This window comes from Passer domesticus, chromosome 18 (assembly GCF_036417665.1).
Source record: "Passer domesticus isolate bPasDom1 chromosome 18, bPasDom1.hap1, whole genome shotgun sequence".
Classification (NCBI taxonomy): Eukaryota; Metazoa; Chordata; class Aves; order Passeriformes; family Passeridae; genus Passer; species Passer domesticus.
Genome location: NC_087491.1, coordinates 7,628,703 through 7,648,572, shown reverse-complemented (window position 1 = coordinate 7,648,572; position 19,870 = coordinate 7,628,703). Strand labels below are relative to the sequence as shown.

The window sequence follows — 19,870 nt, the reverse complement described above, 5'->3', positions numbered from 1 at the left end:
CTCCCGGGTGACCCCAGTTGTGTCCCTGGCTACCCAGCATCCCAGCCCCCTTCCCCAGGCACGGTGCAGCTGTGTCCCACAAATCCTGCGGAGAGAGGGGGCCGGTACGTGGGATCAGCAGTGCCTGCCCAGGCGGCAGCCCCCTGTCCCGCGGGAAGGCGAGTGTCACACTGGGAGCACCGTGTGCCCCTCCAGCCCCTCCAGGATCCCGCAGGGCAGCAGCCCTGGTGCCGGGGATGATCCAGCCGGCCCTGCCCAGCAGCCGGCAAGGGGCAGGGGCAGCGGCCCGGGAGCTGTGCGGACTCTTGGGGGGTTCCCGGAGCAGGGCGGGGGCTGAAGGTGCGGCCCGACCTTGAACCACAGTCCCTGTCCTCCATTACACCCGAGAGAGCACGCGGAAAAGGTGATGATCAAGAAAAAGTCTTAAAGAGTTTCAATTTTTAATCCAGGAGAGGGAGGAAGGACATTAAGCATAAATCTGGTTCCCGCAGGAAGCAAGTGTGGTCTACCAGTCACTTGCGACCTCCCCTCACTCTTCTCCATAAAGGAAAAGCAAGCACTGTCCACATCACCCCTGAAAGATTGTGCCGAGTTGGGGACTAAAAAACTGATTCTTTTGAAAAAGACTCTTAGAAATAGTAACATCAAGTAACAGTTAAATGTATTTTAATTCCTTCAAACAGAAGGATAGCTTGAAGGTACAGCAGAGAAATTATTTCATTGATTTCATTCTCTTTAAAAAACAAAAAAACCAAACCAAAACAAAAAACAACATGGCTTCAAAATTCAGGAACAGTATCCAATAAACAAAGAACTATCCTTATGCACCTGGTTTAGTGTGGTACAAAGAGCTTACAGATTCAAATGAATATCATAAATGACTGAGAAATCGATTCAGATAATGCTTGTTTACAGGGACAGAAACTATGTTGACAAGTATGAATAAGTACACAGATAATCTCTTTAAAAGCCCCAAACCTTCCTGACTGTATTTACACACTCAGCTGTATTTGTTTCCTTTGGCACAAGAAATTACAGACAAAATATTCCATTTTATACCAATTAAACTTTAAACTTAAAAATAACCCTTGAGATAGTCCATATAGCCCCAGCACAGCAGCTTTACCTTTATTAAATTGCTGCCAACCCTATGTTCTAACCCTGGAAATTCAAGCCAAAAAACCTGAAGTCATTTACCACCTGTGACAAATTTCACAGGGTGGGATTAACCGTATGTGAGGAGCTCAAGCAATGGGGAATTAATGATATTTAATAAGAATTAATCTCCCGTTATTATCCAAGGTAGATGTCTTTTTAAAAGCTCTTTATACACATATAAAATAAATCCAGTAAAAAATGGACACCCATTACATATATTCAGCCAAATTAGACATTAAGTGAACAGTCAGAGCACACGATGGCCAGCTGTAGTATTTCTTGAGCATTGCAGAGAAATGTGTTAATCCCTAATCATTTCCATACTAGAAGAAAAAAAATTAAAATAACACTTAACTAATATGGTTTATTCTTTTACCATGTCAGTTTACTCTTTAGCCATTGCCAGGAGTAAACCCTCAAGTTTCACAGCAAATTCAGTATTATCAGTACAGTAGCAAGAGTATTTTGGCACCCTGTAAAATCCTAAAGAATGCGCAAGAAAAATCTCTTAAGTAGCATTTAATTATCCAGACTTTTCATTTCTTGTTCCTGGTATTTGACTTTCCAGAGCCTGAAGCTTTGATTACTTTCAAAACAGTTTTTATAAGTTTTCTGCTAGTAACCAACAGAGATGGAACAACAATGGCACAATATTTTTCCTAAAGCATTCAAGACTAGCAAAAGATTATTTTCCTCGAGGAACTACAATTAGGACTACATAAAAATTAAGTAATGAGGCATCATGGCAAGAAACAGCACATTGACCCTCTACCACAACAGGAAGCTATTTTCAATCTTACAACAAAAAGGAATCAAATTAAAAAACACTAAAATTTATAGGACTTCATGGGTTTTGTTCCTTCTCTCTCTAGATGGTAAGAAACCATTACTGATCAACGTTGTACTTGGCTCTGCAAAGCAGGATGAGGGCAGAAGCTTTTGTTGAGATGGAATAAAGTACATGGTTGTCTTATTTTTGCATTGATCACATGAGACTGGACGTTGCATTGTCTCTGATAACTGGATTGAATCCAAGCTGGACCACACACTTACAGAATGTTTTCCCTCACACATGTTATTTGTGCACGTCTCAACCAGACATTGATTTTGTTCTGCCAAGTGTATTCTTAGGCATCAAAAAAAGCTGAATTTGACTACAGCAAATTCTGTGAGGAAAAGGAATCAGAGAATATAACAAGTCTTCCCAGAAGACAGTCTTTTCTACACATCCAAAGAGCTGTTGGAATTTCAGATGAGCTGATAGAACATTTTTTCTTAAATATTTCAAAAGCAAAGCATGTTAAAACAACTTCCATTACATTTTGTGGAATACCAGTTCCAACACCCTCTTATGTGAAATTGTTACAAGTTTCTCAAATGCAGTCTCTTAAAATGAGAGTACAGTGTATCTAAAGCACATATACATGCTGCTACCAAGGAAAAAAAAGCAGTGAAGTAGCAACTTTTTATACATGAACTTTACTAAGAATCTTGCTCTTTGAAATAGCCCCCAAATTAGCTTGCAATTAAGATTTGTTTTCAACTGAAAAGATTTACAAACCCACCCAAATATTTTAAAACCACCCGTTGGTCTTTTTATTCTGAGCTTGCATGGTATTTTCATGCAAACTGATGTACTGGAGATACAGTACTGCAAATTACTAAAAATTCTACAAATCAAGTGACTTTCCTTTTTGCAAAACCTGAATATATACCTGTGTCTTCACACACAGCACACGAGCCTAGAGGGAACTCAAGGGTCAGTGTGCAGTAGGAACTACCACAGGAAACACTTTACAGGTACTGAAATAGTGGGAACTACATGAACTGGTTCAGTCCACACAACCACAAGGCTGCACTGCACTACAGAAATACTGACAAAATGCCCCCAAAAATGCCAAGAAACTACAGCAAGTTCTAAATAGGATATAAAAGCTGTTTCTTTCAGTGAAGACCAACCAGTCCCTTTGTGTACACATTTAGTTTTATTGTAACAAAGCAACTTGTACACTTTAACGTTTAAAACTGAGCATCTTTCTTTCCTTTCCAGTGAAACAAAAAAAAACCAAAAAGAAAAAAAGGAAAAAACCACAAAAAAAAAACAAACAAAAAAAATTTTAAAAATAAACAAGAACAAAATTACAATAGAGAATGTCAATTCCAAATAAGATCCTACAGGTTCTGCTGATTCTCCATCAAGTGGCAGGGCTCAAAGTCATCATTAGGAGAAGATTTTATTTTAAAAGTGTCATCTTAAACTGCAAGGATGTTTGTTAAACATCACAATTAAACATGCCAAAGGAGAAGAAGCCATGTTGTCAAAATGCCCACTTAACCCACCCAAACTTCTGAAACCCACCCCGGCTGACCTTCTATAACCCCATTTTTATTTTTATTTTTTTGTTGTTTTTTCTTTTTTTTTAAACAAGAGAAAGTAGACAGATACATGTTGGTAAATGCTAACTGTCCATATTCACATAGAGACACAGTGTAATCTCTGAGCCCAATATACAGAGAAAGAAGGAAAAAAGCTAGATTCTATGCACTACTACACAGGGGCCTAGCACTCTTCAGCTTCCAGCAGAGTGAAGGGAGCAGAAGGTTTTCTTTTTTCCCACAGAACATGGTGTGTTGAATTCATAAACAGTTTTTGTTTTGAGACAGAAAGGGATAAAAATGAACTTGAAACAGAAACTGGTAGATTCTTTTCCACTGTATTCTGCTCAAGATATTTCCCCAAAAGAAATTGTGAACCATGGTGTAGAGGAGAGAAAAAGAGACCTCAAGAGAACAAGGCGACTGAGCACAAGAAAAAAAAGACAGCAACTTGCTCCCAGGGACTGGAGAAAAATTAAAAAGGTAAAAAGGGGGTTTGGAATCCATCAGTGTTCAATTAGTCATCTTCTCCTTCATCCTCCTGTTGAAAGATAAGCAAGAATTAAATAAATCTAATCACTAAACTTCAGATAGCAAATGCAGTGACCAGAACTTTTTACAGTGCTACTCATGGTGCTGTATGATCATCTCTTCCCTCACTAAAGGATGGTAACACTTGCCCTGGGTGCCCAGCTACTGACGACACAGAAATCACTCACTCCCTGGCTGTCCCAAAGAAAACACATCAGAGGTTTGACAAACTGTGACTTAGAATCACTACAAGCACTGACATGAGTTTAACATGTGGAAAATGAAGGGGTCATCTTTTCCCCCTCATTTAGAACTCAGAAGAACAAAATGTTTCACCTTTCACAGGTCAAATTCTAGGTTACAGAACAGAGCCCAGAGCCCTCCTCTCACTGCACGTGGTTTGTGCTGCTGAAGTCAGACACACCACACCCAGTTTCAAGAAACAAAGACATTCTAAACTAACTTCCCAACACCCTGGATGCTGAACCTGAACTCCCACTTACTACTAAAGCAAATTTCTAATTCCTGAACCCAACAGAAAGTCTTAGCTAGGCTGGCCATAAGCAGAAATAAACCAACAAGTGGGAAGGATGACTGGATGTATCAACAAAAGCCATTCATATGTAAAGCACTGCTAGAATACTCAGTAATGAAGTAAGAATTTTGTCACATTAATCTTAGTTCTCCTAGAACACTTCCCTTACAAATTTACTGAAACTATGTACTTCCACTGTCTCTCATACACACAAACACACTTATTCTACCCGAAACCACTCAAGTTAATGCAGTCACAATTCTCACACCTTGGGGTGCAGAAAGAGCCAGTTCACCTTGGCCACAATGGCTTGGTATTCTTACAAGATCCCTCTCAAACACCTCACACAAGTGGCATGAAGAGAAAAAATTACTCACCTCTCCTTCTTCTCCCTCATCATCATCTTCATCTTCCTCCCCCTCATCTTCATCTCCTTCTTCATCAATATCCTCTAATCCTTCCTCCTCTTCATCATCATCGTCATCCTCCTCTCCCTCCCCTTCTTCATCATCCATATCAGGAACCTTAAAGACACATTTGCAACATCATCTACAGTGATCAAATTCACTCTTTCCCAGAGCTGCTGAGGGTGCAGATGCCCTGCTCAGGGCTGTACCTACCAAGTAGTACTGTAGGGGATTTGGCCAGATGTCATCCTTGATGACTTCTCCTAACTCATCAGCCCCTGCATCAGAGTGGTCAGTGAACCAGGTGAAAAAGCTTTCTGGCTCTTCATGCTGCCTCTTCCTACTGGCTTTGTTCTGTGTCTGGCTTGAACGTTTTGTCAGGTCCTGAAAAGAAAGTTAAGAAGTTCTCTAAAGTTGTCTTTCTATGGTGTTTTTTCCCTATAAGCACCATTTAAAAATGTACTTGTCTAAACAACCCTAAAAAGTCACTTTCCCCTCCCTCTTTGAGGGTAAGTCTGTAAAACACATCTGAAGCACAAACAACTGACAGAAGATATTGCATTTCTCATGAACATGAGAGAACAGTAAACCCACTTGTTTCTTTCAATGGCCTCCACTGGAACACTGAAAATTCACAATCTCACATTTGATTTACATTTCCCTATCTCAGGGAAACACAAGTATGAAGAGTGTTTAATGACACACTGAACTTACAAGGTCTCACAATGACTAAATGCCACTCAAGAGTAGTTGTAATTGCAGCAACTACTACATACATCCAATTTAAGAAAGCCTCCACACCTCTAAGCTCTTTTAGCATTTGGATATAAAGACCTGCCTAGGCCTTTTTGCCTAAGATTTCCCACTCTGAAGTCTTCAGGCCACTCTCTACAGTATGTGCAAAAAAACCCCACACAAACTGCTAAAACACATGGCTACAAGAATACATGTAAGGTCTGTATCTATCACCTTATCCTAGAAAAAAGTGTAGTAAGTTTGCAACAATCTTCTTGTTAAGTCTGAAATTAAATAAATTATTTCTTTCACCATGTGGTTACACCACACTTCCAGTGTTTTTTTTCTCCTGACAGAATGACAACATTTCTAGATTCAGACTGTTTAAGAAGAACAAAACAGAATTCACACTGATTTTGTGCTGTATTGTAAAGATCACTTGACTGGTCTGTACAGGAATGCAATTTCTGGTACAAAAGGGAAAATTCTAGTTCTCAATACAAAAAACATTAAATTTTCTCCTTGGTCTCAAGAGTGACAAAACAAACTGCATTTTAACTGCAAGCCTCAGCTCTACTTTTAAAAACTCAGTTCAAAATCTTCAGGATAACACTGAAGAACTTCTACAGAAATAAACTGCAGTAAATTAATGATTCTTGAACGCTGCCTGGGTGACAGGTATGCCCACATTATTATGGCTGCAAATTCTACAAAAGATGTGGCATCTGGAAATGAAGTCAAAGAAATAGAGGAAAATATAAAACAAGATCACACACTGCTATCTGATCCCCCTAAACCTGTTGTCCTTGGAATTCTTCATTTAACAGTTATTTTAAGTAAACAACACAACACAGTCTAGATCCTGGCCAAGGAAGAGACAAGCTAATGCACTTGGTAATGTTTTCACTTGTGTTCTCCCAGATGCAATACATACCTTTCCAGATTTCCATTTGATCTCAGTAGATTTTGAAGATGGGTCTCCACTTTCATTGAGGTGAAACTCTTTGGAGAGAACTTTATTTTCAAAGTAGGGATTCTCATCAAAATACTGCAGAGTAGAAAGCAAAGAGTTAGAACCCACAGAATGGAAACACACATATCAAGTCAAACCTGGCACTAAATAGGTAAGTGTGGAGACTTAAGTTATAAACTACAACCCAACATGCAATTACATTAAAAAAAAAACTACAGCAAAATCACAAATGAACCACTTAAAGTACTTACAAAATCTATTCTGTAACCTGATTTGATGTCTTCAAATTCTGTCACCTCAACTCTGGTCAAGTAATGCAGTGCTTCCTCATCTTCTTCTCCCAGCAGTGCAGATACTGAGAGAGAAGGAGGAATCCCACATTAACAAAGTCATGAAAGAGGCAGGCAAAACACAGGAAACTGAGAGCCAGGAACATCTAAAAAGCAACACATCTGTCCCAGCCAATTTCTCATGGCTCTTCCTTTTCAAGTTACCAGCCAACAGCCTACCCACACATACCCACCCTTCCCTCTGAAACAGATTTTCATGCATGCAGTTTGCCCAATCTAAGCAGTCTACGAACTTGTTCTGTAGAAAGTTTATTGTCAGAGTCCCAAGGAGTTCATTCCAAGTAAAAAACACCCAAACAATCTAAACCAATTTTTTTTGTTTGTTTGTTTTTGCTTTAAGTTCCCAGTGAACCGAATAAAGTGGGAAACTTGCAATTTAAAATGCAGAAAGACATTTCAGGATTGAAATATTTTAATAAACAAGATGTTCCTTTGGCCAACAAGTGAAAAAGACAAAGCTTAAACAAATCTAGGACAGAAAGGAAGTGTTTTGTATGCTTAGTAACAACACCACAAGACCCTTGGAGCTTTTAGGCACTCACATAACAATCAAGCAAACACTGAATTTACAGGGGTAAAAAAGAGGGCTATTAAGAATGTACCTTGTGGGTGGTTGACAAATGTTGTTACCCAGAAATTTGGGATTTTGGCGATCAATTCTGACCTCTTCTGGAAGAATGGCTGGCGGAGTTTGTTGTATTTCTGTTCTACTTTCAAAATTTCCTCACTGGCTTGTTCATTCAGTCTGTAATTGAAAGAGCCATGTTAACCACAGAGAGAGAAGTGGGACTCAAGGACACATCAGAACAGTCAACTAAGAGCAGAAAGGGTTTGATAAGACCAGTCTGCCATCCTCTGCAGATGAAGTGTCCCAAAAACCCCAGAAGCTCAGAGCTGTAACAACTGTTAAAAACATTCTGCCAGAAGCAATCTCACTGGTCTGAATGGAACCTTCTAACACAAAGCAGTGTTTTACCTCTTGAACATTTCGCCTGCATAAAACCTGCAGAAGGGTAACACAGCCCTACCACCAGCCCCCTAAAACTTTTAGGCAGGCAAGGAAGCTACAGCAAAGAAATTCTGCACCCTGTGCAGGCAAAATCTGAAGACTTAAAATTGAGCAGTTGTAAAAAGGCAAAGCCCTCATACTGCAACAGCTTCACACATCCACAGCCCCAACAGCCACCTGCAGTCCTTGTAGGACACTGGGCATGGAGAGAACATGCAGGCAGGGACTGACACAGAACACACAGCCCCAAGAGCTTTGGCATAAAAAATTAACATCTCAGAGACATTTTCTGCATATTATTGCACAAGCACATGAATATTATAATAAAAATGTATAATAAAAGCTGACTTTTCAGCCAAGTGTTTGGTTCTGCTTGCTAACAGGGAAATACTTTAGCCAAATAGCTTACACATTAACTTGAGAAGCCAATGTGAAATACATTTCTATTAGTAAAAATACCACAATTAATTAAAATTTTTAAACTCAAGTTCTACCTCTTTAATTATACACAATTAAGCAAGAAACCAGGACACTTCTTTGTTATTTTAATGTCTCTAATCAAGTCAGAACACAGGTATATCTTGGTGGAGTTCAAAGACAGTGAGTACTACAGAGTGCTCGCTTTACTAAACACTTTCACTTTTATCAGCTACATTTCAATTTCTGCTAAAACATTTTACAAGTTAGATAATGTTTACCTGTCTATTTCATTCTGTACTTCATCAATGTGTTCAATTGCTTCCTGTTGCTCTTTTTCTGAAAAACAGATGAAAATGTGTCAATATCCCTTCATTCACAAGCCTGACAAATCACCTGGGATTTCCCTTTGAGAAATTCTCTAGCGATCTACTGTAGAAGTTCTCAAGTATTTCTATTAAATGTCACAAGAGTTACAACGCCTCAAAACACCAGCTTTACAAGGCGTGCTGCAGCTGAAGTGCAGCAAAGTTTGATAAAACAGCCCTTAAAGTGAGATCACCCTTACAAACCACAGCTCACATCCCGCTACACTGTTTTACAAGCCAACTTAAATTATAAGCCAATAATATTTTAATTGAAAAGTTGTACGCCGCATTTGCTACGACCAACACATTTAAAGAAAGCTAAAGTAATTCACAGAGCGCTGGAATATCAATAGGAATAGCCTATCTGGGCACATGCCACCTTGGAAAAACCGAAAAGAGCGTTCAAAAAGCGAATTACAAACGAAAGAGCCGCGAAAGCCGCCGTTTGGCAGGTATTTTCTATTGGGCACTTCCCCTGGAGCAAGTCCGGCCGAGGCCGGGCTTACGGAGCGCTGTTTACCCACGGCGCGGGAGATGAATGAGCGGCAGCGGGAAGCAGCGGGAAGCGGCAGGAGCGGAGCAGCGCCCGGTGCGCGGCCCGCGCTGGGGGACAGCGCTGCCTCTGCGGGCGCGGGGCACGCACGTGGGGAAGGCGCCGCGGCCGCGGGCCACGCCGACCTTTAAAAGCCGAGATCGCACGTGGGGCCGGCGCGGGCGGCCCCGGCACCGCGTGTCTCCGCCGCTCCATCCCCGCGCGGCCCGGCAGCACCACGCGGCCGCGGGAGGCGGCGGCGCATCATGGCGGCGGCGGCGGAGCACAATGAGGCTCCGCGGATGCTGCTCCGGGAGGGGCGGCGGGGGGGTCCCGCTGCTCCGCCGAGCCGCAGCGCCCCCCGCCCGGCCCCGCGCGGAGGGAAGCCGGGCCGGCAGCGCAGACAAAAGGGCGCTAACATGGCCTCCTCCCGCCGCCGCCGGGCCTGCACATCCGCCCGGCCGGGCCCGCGCTCCGCCCGCCCCCGGCGCGGCCGCGGCCCGTGCGGCGGGGGAAAATGGCGGTCGGCGCGAGGCGGAGGCCGCGCCGGCTGCCGCCATTCCCGTCCCGCCCCCGGCGCGGCCTCACCTGAGGTCTCGTCGGCCCCATCGTGGTTGGAGTTCAGCTCCTTCTTACTGACTTTGGCCGCCGGCGCCGACATGTTGGTGGCTGCGGAGCGCGGAGGGCGGGAGGGAGGGGGGGGGGCTGCAACGGGGCTGCGCGGGGGGGGGGGCCGGGCACTGACTCCTCCTGCTGCTGCCGCTGCTGCTGCTGCCGCCGCCACTCAGCTCCCTCCGCCGCCGGGGCGCTCCCGCCTCCTCCGCGCGGTCCTGCCGGATACCGGGGCGGCAACGGCGCCTCTCACTCCCCTCGCGCTCCCTCGCCCACAGCCGCCACCGCCACCTCCTCCTCTGCTGCTGGCGAGGGGCGGGCACGCGGCGCGCATGCGCGGCCCCCCCCTTCGCCCGGCCGGGCCACGGCGGCCGCACCGCGCGTGCGCACCGAGCCCCCCGCCCCGGGCGCGCTGTGCCGCGGGCGGTGCGATGCGCAGGCGCACTGCTCTGCGCACACACACACACGCCGGGGAGGTCCCGCGTGCGCAGCCGTGGGGAGGCCGCGCCCCCCGACCGCCCCGAGCCGGGCGCTCATTGGCCGGGGAGGGCAGTGGGGGGGCGTGGCCGCGGCGCGGAGACACAGAGGACGGCGCGCGCGGGAGGGCGGGGGCGCGCGCGGGGTGTGTAGGAGAAGGGCCCGCGCATGCGCGCGCTCCACGTGCCCGCGCGGCCTCGCTATGGCGGCGCGCGCGAGGCCGCGTGCGTCCCGCCCCGTCCCCTCACGGCCCGCGGGGGCAGCGACCCCTCGGTGCGGCCGGGACGGGGCCCGCCCCCTCTCCCGACCGGGGCACAGCGAGGGGCAGGGATGCGCTTCGGGACCCCCGGCCCCCAGGCGGTGCTCGGAAGGCTGCGGTCGTGCTGCGTGAGGGGTTCCCCCGGTTCTAGGCTCAGCGCTTCCCTGCCGGGAGCGCGGTCGCGTTCCCAGCCGGCCGCGCTCTGGGGATGTGCACCCGCGTCTCCCCGCGCTGCCTGCCTTACCTGGGACATGGCACAAAACAGTCATGGAATCACCGAGGTTGGGACCTTTAAGAACCTCGTGTCCAATGTTCACCCAGTACAACCACTGTAACCCCCAAAGCTTTAGAGCACATCACCCAGAACCAGATCCGGACTCCTCTTGAACTCCTCCAGGGATGGTGGCTTCGAAAAATCTCAAATATCTTATCAGAATCCCCCATCTCAGCTTAAGGCCTCTCACTGCAGGCAAGGCAGAAGAGCCCAGCTCCCACCCCTCCTTTCAGGTGGGTGTGGAGAGCAGTGAGGTGCCCCCGAGCCTCCTGGAGACTAAACAAACCCATATAAATAACTTGGGACATTCTGTGTGGAAGGCACAGAGCCTGTCAGTCACATCCAGCTCTGTTCCTGGCGAGCTCTACCCCAGAAGGTCACAGCGCTGCCTGCCAGTACACCTGCCACTGCACCGAGGGCAGGCAGACTTTAAATAACCCTTTTTGTCCCTTTCCTGTCCACCTGTCGTGGAAGAGCTCAGTGCAGCTCCACAGCTACAGCCTTTGCTCTTAAAGGAGTAGCCGAGTCAGAGTTTCTATCAAAAGCAGCAGCATATCATTCACAGATGAGTGCTAGGATACAGGCTGGGTTGAGAAACAAGCAGAGTTTTGATGCAGTAGAGTTTGCTGTCTGTATTTGCTTCCCCAGTCATACATTAGCACAGTCTTCCTGCTCGTTTCCTGGGTTTGCCTCCTCAAGTTGTTCTTCTGCTGGACCTACTCAGTGAGGCCTGGATTAGTTCCTGCCTCCTCACAAGTCTGGACTTTTCTGAATCCTGCTCCCACCTGTTGCTTCCAAATCCCCATTGTTTTTTTCTTTTGTGTTCCCAGCTGTCACTTCCCACCAGCTATGTCCTCGCTTCCACTGCCACCCACAAGGGCTGTGGCATGTGCAGGGTTTGTGTTGTGCTTCCCAGGGTTTGTGTTGTGCTTCCCAGGGTTTTTGTTGTGCTTCCCCGTGCAAACAGCAGGAGAAGAGGAGCTGCCATCCCTTACTTCTCTGGTTTCACACACAGCAATTGTAACCGCTGGGCACGAAAGGTAAGCAAAGCATCACAACTTTACAAATGCAAGATTATGAAATCCTCCCCAAGGGGAGGATGTCTCAAGGCCTTCCTGAAGGCCATCACAGCGAGAGGACTTCTTCTTTATTCTGTCTGCATCTCCCAAGATTGATTAATGTGGATATCTTCCAATTCAGATAAGGTAAACTCATGTGTGCAGCTTGGTTTTCTTCCTTCTGTTTTGTTTGGGTCTCTTGACTATGCAGTTGTATCTGCTATATTGTTTTTCTCTAGATTAGTCTTTGGAGGTCTATAATTTGAAATACAGGTGGCAAGTTTGAAAGCTAATTCCAAGCAGGAACAAGTGGCACTGTCAGTTCCCTGCTAGAACCCCTTGTTCAGTGCATAAATTACCAGGTATTCCTGAAGTACACGGTTATGGTGATACTCTGATGTATCTAAAACCAAGTAATCATGAATTTTAACTGCTCTACTGTTAAAAAAACATTCCAAGATCTGTTTTAGCTACTCTAAAACTAGCTATTATCAACAAAATGGGTATATTGATTATATATATATTTAAAAGAATATAAATACATGTAAATATTAAAAGAATATGAGATAAATATCCCTGAAACAGTAACAAAAGAACCCCCAAAAATCTAGAGGGTTTATTGATAAATACTCAGTTACCTCCCTTCAAATCTTTTTAATATTTTCATGACCTGTAGCTAACCTCTAAGGCCTTTTTAGTCCTTGAATAACTGTTGAGGGTTTAAGTGTACAGTTATAACTGCACATTTTCCTCAAGAATTGACTAAACAGACTCAATTTCCTTTCTTTGTAAAGGAAATTTCATATTTGCTTCTTAAAGCTCAGATCTCCAGTGTTTCTTTCCGTGGTTAGATATGTAACTACAAGACAGAGACATAATTGGTAATCATGTGTACTTTCTGGACTGTCAAGTCAGCTGGAAATTGTAAACTTGAACCCCCAATTTGGCAAATGAAATCAGAAAACATGCTAAAATCCTCTCCAATGTAATGCAGTGATGTGTGAAAAAAAGAAGAGTACATCTCCCCGTAAGTATTTCTGCAATGCAAAATGGGCGTACATACATCAGGCAAGTAAGTCAGTGTAATTAATAGCAACTCATGGTTTCACAGCCTTCCGTCCCAAAGAATTGGAAATTATTGTAGAGAAATACAAAACAAGGATCATTTTTCCATTGCTGAAACTGCTTAACAACTGTACATCTATGCTGAGAGCCTGGTTTTCCACAGAGAACTTGCAGGCTTGGGCTCTATTAAGAACAAAGATTCCTCCTTGGAGTGCAAGACAAGTTTTTAAAGCGTATGAAAGCTTTCAAGTTGCTGAATACACCGTGAGCTGAAGGCACATTTCAAGAACACACAAGCTTTCACTTGATAGCAAAGCCTGACTGGCACATCAGGGCTCGCTGGGAGCCACAGGCAGACTCAGGGCTGGTTTGCTGTGTGAGATCAGTCTGGCAGCCCCCAGGAGCTGCTGAGCCTCCCCACACACACTTTGGCACACACATTCACCAGTCAAATACCAGCTCCAACTGTTTATTCATCTCCACTGCTCACAGACCATCCCAGTCAGGCATTCATGTTAGAACTGAAGGATGAGATAATGGCAGAAGAATCTTCCACATGTCCTCACAGTTGTTGCAGTTTAAACCTTTGGATGAAAATATTTTGGGGCTGATAATTGCCTTGAAGCAGGACAGCAGTTCATAACACAGACAACGGGCAGTGACTGTTGTAATAATATGTCACTGAATAAATACAGTGATCCTATTTGTATTAGGTTTTTTTTTTATTTATTAAATATCCATTAGACATCGTTGCTAAACCTGAATTTTGTTTTTTCTACACCATCTCTAACTTACCAGAGCACCTGCTTGTAATCCATGAAGAGATGTATGGTTACATAACACCCGTGCTTGTTCCCAGACACTAGATGCAAAGAGGCAGTCAAAATACTCTTTAAAATATTAAATTGAAAGTCAATGGAACTTTAGACATTTCTGAACATGAGGCATAAGCTTTTCAGACATGTTGGGGACGAGATAAAGCTGTACCTTGTGCTTCTGCAAAGAGATATACAGAAGATCCTCTCCATCTTCTCCACTCTTAGGGAAATTAAAAGGGAGACAACAACTCTACAGAGTCAATGTATAAATGTTTGCTCTCCAGGATTTTAACTCTGGCCAGTTCTTAAAACTCTTATTTATCATCTCCTCAGTCCTACAGCAGGAAAGCTCTTGCTGAATCCTAGGCAAAGTTGACTATCACTTCTAGATTTGGTCCTGTGGGAATAGCACTAGAGGCAAAAATTTTACACTCAGTGTATTTCATCCATTGTCTTGTTACCAAATGGCAGCAGTTTTGTGGGAATCATTAAAAACTTCCCTTGTTATGTAGAGCACTATTGATATTTGAACTCTCAGGGGGAGTAACCTCTGTCTCTATCCAAAAAGTATCAGATAAAAATAAACACACACAACACTGCTCAGCAAAGAACAAGTACATTAATGACAATTCATTAGTTTGAATTTGGCATTACTCAAACATTTACGGTGTGTATTGAGTCCCGTGTAGGAGTATGGTGACAGGAAAGGTGAGACAAAAGACAGGAAAACATGTAGGAATCTGTCATATACAGTTTTTGCTATAACAATACATTGTGCACATTATTCTTTTCATCTGAGAATGTCAAAGCTTATTTTAAAAATCTGGTTCAATGTAAAAAGCTCTGTGAGGAAAGTAATTCTTTTACTGGTAGGTGAACTGAATGCCAGAGTTATTCAGAATTATTGCTCATTAGAGCCAGAGATGGAACTCAGGAATAGAACTGGTCTCCAACTTCAGCTACATAAAATGCTGCATGAGTTGCCAACTATGATCTGTGAGTGGAATTTGGTTAATTGTGTCAGTCTGTAGGAACAGTTATTATTTTTTGGTATTACAATAGCTTTGAGAGTCCTGCAGCTGTAATCTCTGCGTGCAAGGTTCTACCTGCACACACAGCAGAGTGGTTCTGGCTTGGAAGAAAGTAAAGTCTTTCAGGACATGGTTTGACAAACTATTTTTTGGAAGAAGTTCCTACTTATGCATTCGCCACCACACATTCCTCCCCTCTTCCCCTTTACATTGTTCCTGCATTGTGCCAGTGATTTTCTTTTTGTGTGTGTTAAATTGAATCTGAATCTGATTTCAATTAGAAATAGTCCCCACAACCCCTTTTTTTTTAAACTCAGACTAGTACTCTGATCTGGTTCCCTGGTGCAGATGCAGGAACAATGTTACAAGAGAGTCCCAGGAAGTCAGAAATGAGAGAGTGAGGAACACATTGCACGAGTTTCACTCAGCAGAGGTGTTTGTCAAACTGTGCCCTTAACTGAGCCCAACCACAGCAAGGTTCTAACTGCAACTGGTGTGAAAAACCAGCAATTTGGTATTGTACATTTTTTTAAATTAACACAAACAAGTGGAATATATCAGTAAACAAAAGAGCAGCTCTGCCACCTCAGGTGATACTACAAAAACTTTCAGAGTAGAAATTGAGGTCATTGACAAAATATCTTCCTTTCCTCTCTGGAGTCAAAACTAATGTCTCTCAGAAACACACAAAGGAAATAACCTTTAAACTCCATGTTTGTTTTTGCAGTGGTATGACTGGAAAATAATTTCATCTGCCTTTGTAAAGGGGGGGTGGGGTGGTATAAAACAAAGTAGAGACCATTTCCCTCCCACCACAGCCGTACGTCTATTATCTGACTCACCACTTCTGGGACTCCTTCTGGCAGCTCTGCTTTTATTGCACTGAAAATTCAAGCCTATGAAAATATTCCCTATTTTCAGGTTTACTTTGTTCACTGCTTTGTTCGGGTCAGTATTCCTTCCTTTAGGGGTCTGGAGCTCGACATTCAGCAAGGGCTGGATGTTGCTGTTCCTAAGCCTTGTGAGAAGGACCAGCTCAGTGCAAGGAAGGGGGGAGGGAAAGGAAGGGGGAGGAGAGTCCATATCTGAAGAGAGACTCCAGACTGGAGAAATTTTACTGACATCCATTCAGTTTCCAGCAGGGTCTCCTTCAAGGGCTTTTACTGAGCTCCAAAAGCCCCTGCAATTCACAGCGGCATTTACATGCAGCGTTTCCCTCTGGGAGCTGAGGTATAACTGTACTCCTGGATAATAATCACAAAGAATACCACCAGACTCCCATTGAAATGTCAACCAGCCACTACCGTTGTAGAGAGTAACAAAGAGATGCTAATATAATTAATTATGAAGCCTCAGTACCCTCATTAACACATCTTTAGTGCCTAGATCTTTGAAAATCAGCTGTATAAAGTGACTGTCAGAGTTAATTCCTTATAAATTGCCTCCTGTCACATGCCAGCACTGCAGCAAGTTCTCTCAGACCTTGATGCTAAGAAATCTGTGGTTTTTTTAAAGTTCTGATGCAGTTTTATTGGCGTTATTAAAGGTGTAAGCTGTTGCATAAGCAGTTTGTCAGGCTAGAGTAGAGAAAAATAAAAATGCCTTTAGTCAGCCCAGCTTACACAGTTGGTGGCATAAATAGGAAAAGTTTCAGTCAATTAAATGGAAAATTAAGGACAAAAGGAAAAACAGGAATGAAAGGTGTCACATAATTTGGCATTTAAATGTTTCCTCCGGACCTTTTTTTAAATTTGAGGACTGCAGCCAGTTTATAGCTCTCCCTCCTACTGCTGCCTTTACGACAGCATTCCAGCTCCAGGCCTCATTCCAGAGCATCCTCCTTCCCCTCACAAATATATATTTCAATAGGCTTAGGCTACACGGAGTTCCAAAACCAGCATGTAATTGGTGCAATTGTCTTTTACACTTCTCCAGAGAGAGCCACATTCATGCTGCTTAAGCCCTGTTTTGTCATGTTTTCCCTTTTTTTTTTTTTCCTCTTTTTTTTTCCAAGCTGGACTGGGATCAGTACTTGTGTTGGGAACCCTACATATATACTGAAGAAAGAAGTTACAGAAACAGGCTGTATGGGTGGTTCATTCTGTTATTTCTCAGAACCAGACTGTCACTCGGCTACAAGATAAAGGGAGGCGATAAAAAGAAAGTGATCATTACAAATCACTTGGCATTTTCTGTGAGCAGTTAAAACACTTGCACTGACATATCCAATTTGTCTATACAAGATACTCTGCTTCCCTTCATCTTCTGTGTGCTTTTGAGAAGGTGATAATCTTTCTGCAGTGCATAAGTTTGTAAAGTTATCTCTCTGTGCTTGTATAATACATTCCAGGATTCTTTGAAATCTCTGTTATACTTGGGATAAAAAAAAAATCACATGAGATATTTTTATTTCCTGTTTAAGAAGTGGCTTTCACAGTAAGTGCTTTTGCTGGTCTAGCTAATCTGGCAATATGCAAACTCTCTAAATGGAGGTGAAATTTATATCAGTAAAAGGAGTCCTTGCAAATCTGTCTTTCCTGCTGCATTAGCTAACATGGTAGGAACGTTATTTTGTTCTCCACTCTTAAATTACATATCCATACCCGAATGAAACTAAGATGTATTTATTGAACATTCAGTGTTCATAGAAATAATAGCTCAGAAATTAAAGTGGCATGCTTGAAATTAAATAAATACAGAGATTTCTGAAGAGCAACCCAGACCTATCATTCAAATTCTGCTTGCTTGCTTTGCACAAGGACAAATCTGATGGTACCCAGTGGAACATAACAACTTAATTCTGAATGTCCTGTTTTGAAACCACTTTTGCAAAGAAGAGCCTCCTTTTAGAGGATTAATATCTGTCCACACTGCTTTCTAATATAACCACTGGCTTTAAACATAGCAGTTAAAATTCCAGCAACTGTTTGAGATACTACAGATGCAATATGAGTTGATGAAGTGATGTACAGAACAGATAACTAATTTTCAGTCATGCATGGTTAGTGAATATGGGATTAATTTAAGGGATCTCTGTTTTCTCTCATGCTGTCAGCACTGCAAAGGGTGAGGTACCTTTGAGGAGTGGCACAGATTGTACCTTTATTTCTGAGATGAGATGCTGGACGTGCTGCTACGAACTCAGCAGGAACTAGAGGCTGCTGAGAGCAAAAGGAGAGAGACACTGCCAGTCACCTTGTTGACAGCAGCAATCCCCTGCCCAAGGCAGAGACTCCCAGCTGCCACCGAGTTCAGAGCACCATGGCAGCCAGGACTCAGGATCCTGAGCCTTTCACAGATGCCTCTTTGGACAATCCATGGCACTGGGCCCCGTGCCAGCTCTGCTTGCCATTCCAGCCCTGCCGGCAGTGCCTTTGTGCCCCTGTGGCGGTAACTTGCTGCCACCTGCCACAGAGCTTCCCCCCTGCTCCTTCCTGGGCTGGTTACACTTCACTAAAATCTTTGTCTCGTTATTAATCATGAGGGAATGAATAGGGGATAAACAATACCTGTACAGGGCAAGAAACCGCACCCATATTTATAAGGAACCCCCGACTAATTCTGCAAAGCACAGTAGGTCATGGTTTTAATGGAGATGGATTCTTTTGATAATGTATCATGTCTTTTAGTATAACAGGACTTCAGGAGCAAGCTGATGTTTTCTGCTAAGAAGGAAAATTAGGTTTTCCAAGCAAAAAGGGCACAGCATTTGCAGGGACATTTGGGAGGGGGGGACAGGGAAAAGGAGGTCACAAATTAGAGAAAATGCATGAGCCTGTTACAGATGGCACTGGAAAAGAAGTAGCTGGGGGATTCACACAGCTTGAGGTAACAGAGTCCACACATGGGCCTGAACCCTCATCAAGCTACTGAGCACCTGGTGGGGTACATGGACATGGGCTCAACACTGAGAGTTGTGGGGACCTCGCTTCCCTCAAGGTCTGCTGAATTTCAAAATCATGAATTTCTAACAAAAAAGAAACATGGGAGTAACTGATCAAATATTGTCCATACTCAAACAACAAGCACAAAATGTCAGCAAAAAGCCACTTCAAACTCCAGGTTACATCCTTTGGTTAATGCACAGGCAATAGTTCAGTACCAGGCCTCAGGCAGGTCACATCTGTCACCTCAGGCTGTTCAGCAGTGCTCGGGCAGGACAGGAACTATCAGGGAACAGCACTAGGTCTTGCTGGTTATGGAAGCTGGAGAAACAAGTAGGTTCTGGAGTGACAATTCTTTGAAACAAACCCTTGCTGTTGGCTGAAGAGTTTTGTTTGTTGGCTGCGGTTTGCTATGAATAAACGAGGATACCTATAAAGTTCTGTTCCTCTGAACAGTCATCAAGCCCCAAAGGCAATGCCTTCGATCCCCTGCCAGACTGAGTCCAAGAACTCGCTCATGGCCGGATGGATCTGTGCTTGTTGTTTTATTCGTCTTTACATGCATCTGTTTGGGGTGGAAGGAATGGAGGGGAAGGTGTAAAAGGAGAAGGCTCAGTTACCACTCTCGTTTTCGGGTACAATCTCCTGTTTCGCCTGTCTGGAGCCTCAACAGAACTGAATAGTTGCATTTATCACAAACCGAGGGCAGCGACTGCACCCACTAGTGGGGGGATTTACTGAGACGCAGCTCCGAGTATTTCTTTTGCTCAGGTCACAGCGATCACACGCTAGCGTGCAGCTTTTTTCTGAGTTTTCTCCCGTCGCTTTTGTTTCTGTTTTCTCTTTACCTCAACCTTCCCTTGTTTTTTTGGTGCTGATTTGCTCCATTATGTAAAAAGTGAAAACTTCCTACACTTTGTCTCATGAAACTGGGAGGAAAAAGCACAGATCAGCCCCGTTTAAAAGCAGCCACTTAAAAGAGACTGGGTAGCCTCAGGCAA

The 19,870-nt window shown here is 44.0% G+C and overlaps 1 protein-coding gene and 1 long non-coding RNA gene across 2 annotated transcripts; one reads left to right on the top strand and one right to left on the bottom strand.

The window, feature by feature from the left end:
• Positions 1-3,367: 3,367 nt before the first annotated feature.
• SET (SET nuclear proto-oncogene) lies at positions 3,368-10,320 on the bottom strand. The gene is made up of 8 exons (XM_064393367.1): positions 9,980-10,320; positions 8,773-8,830; positions 7,668-7,810; positions 6,967-7,070; positions 6,677-6,790; positions 5,221-5,391; positions 4,978-5,124; positions 3,368-4,075 (listed from the first exon to the last, which is right to left on the bottom strand). Exons 1-8 carry the CDS (start codon positions 10,050-10,052, stop codon positions 4,052-4,054), a joined length of 834 nt encoding a protein of 277 aa, XP_064249437.1. The 5' UTR covers positions 10,053-10,320; the 3' UTR covers positions 3,368-4,051.
• Positions 10,321-10,944: 624 nt separating this feature from the next.
• On the top strand, positions 10,945-17,218 carry LOC135283169 (uncharacterized). Its single transcript, XR_010349033.1, has 2 exons — positions 10,945-12,053; positions 13,183-17,218. It is a non-coding gene; the product is annotated as an uncharacterized LOC135283169 (long non-coding RNA).
• The last annotated feature ends 2,652 nt before the right edge of the window (positions 17,219-19,870 follow it).

Bases quoted from the DNA above. Each gene is read 5' to 3' on its own strand.
- SET (XM_064393367.1), bottom strand. From the start codon at position 10,052: ATGTCGGCGCCGGCGGCCAAAGTCAGTAAGAAGGAGCTGAACTCCAAC. The intron at 6,791-6,966 runs GTAAGTACTTTA...TCTACTCTGCAG, and splicing joins CAGGTTACAGAATAGATTTT to TATTTTGATGAGAATCCCTA. The intron at 4,076-4,977 runs GTGAGTAATTTT...ATCTTTCAACAG, and splicing joins ATGAGGGAGAAGAAGGAGAG to GAGGATGAAGGAGAAGATGA.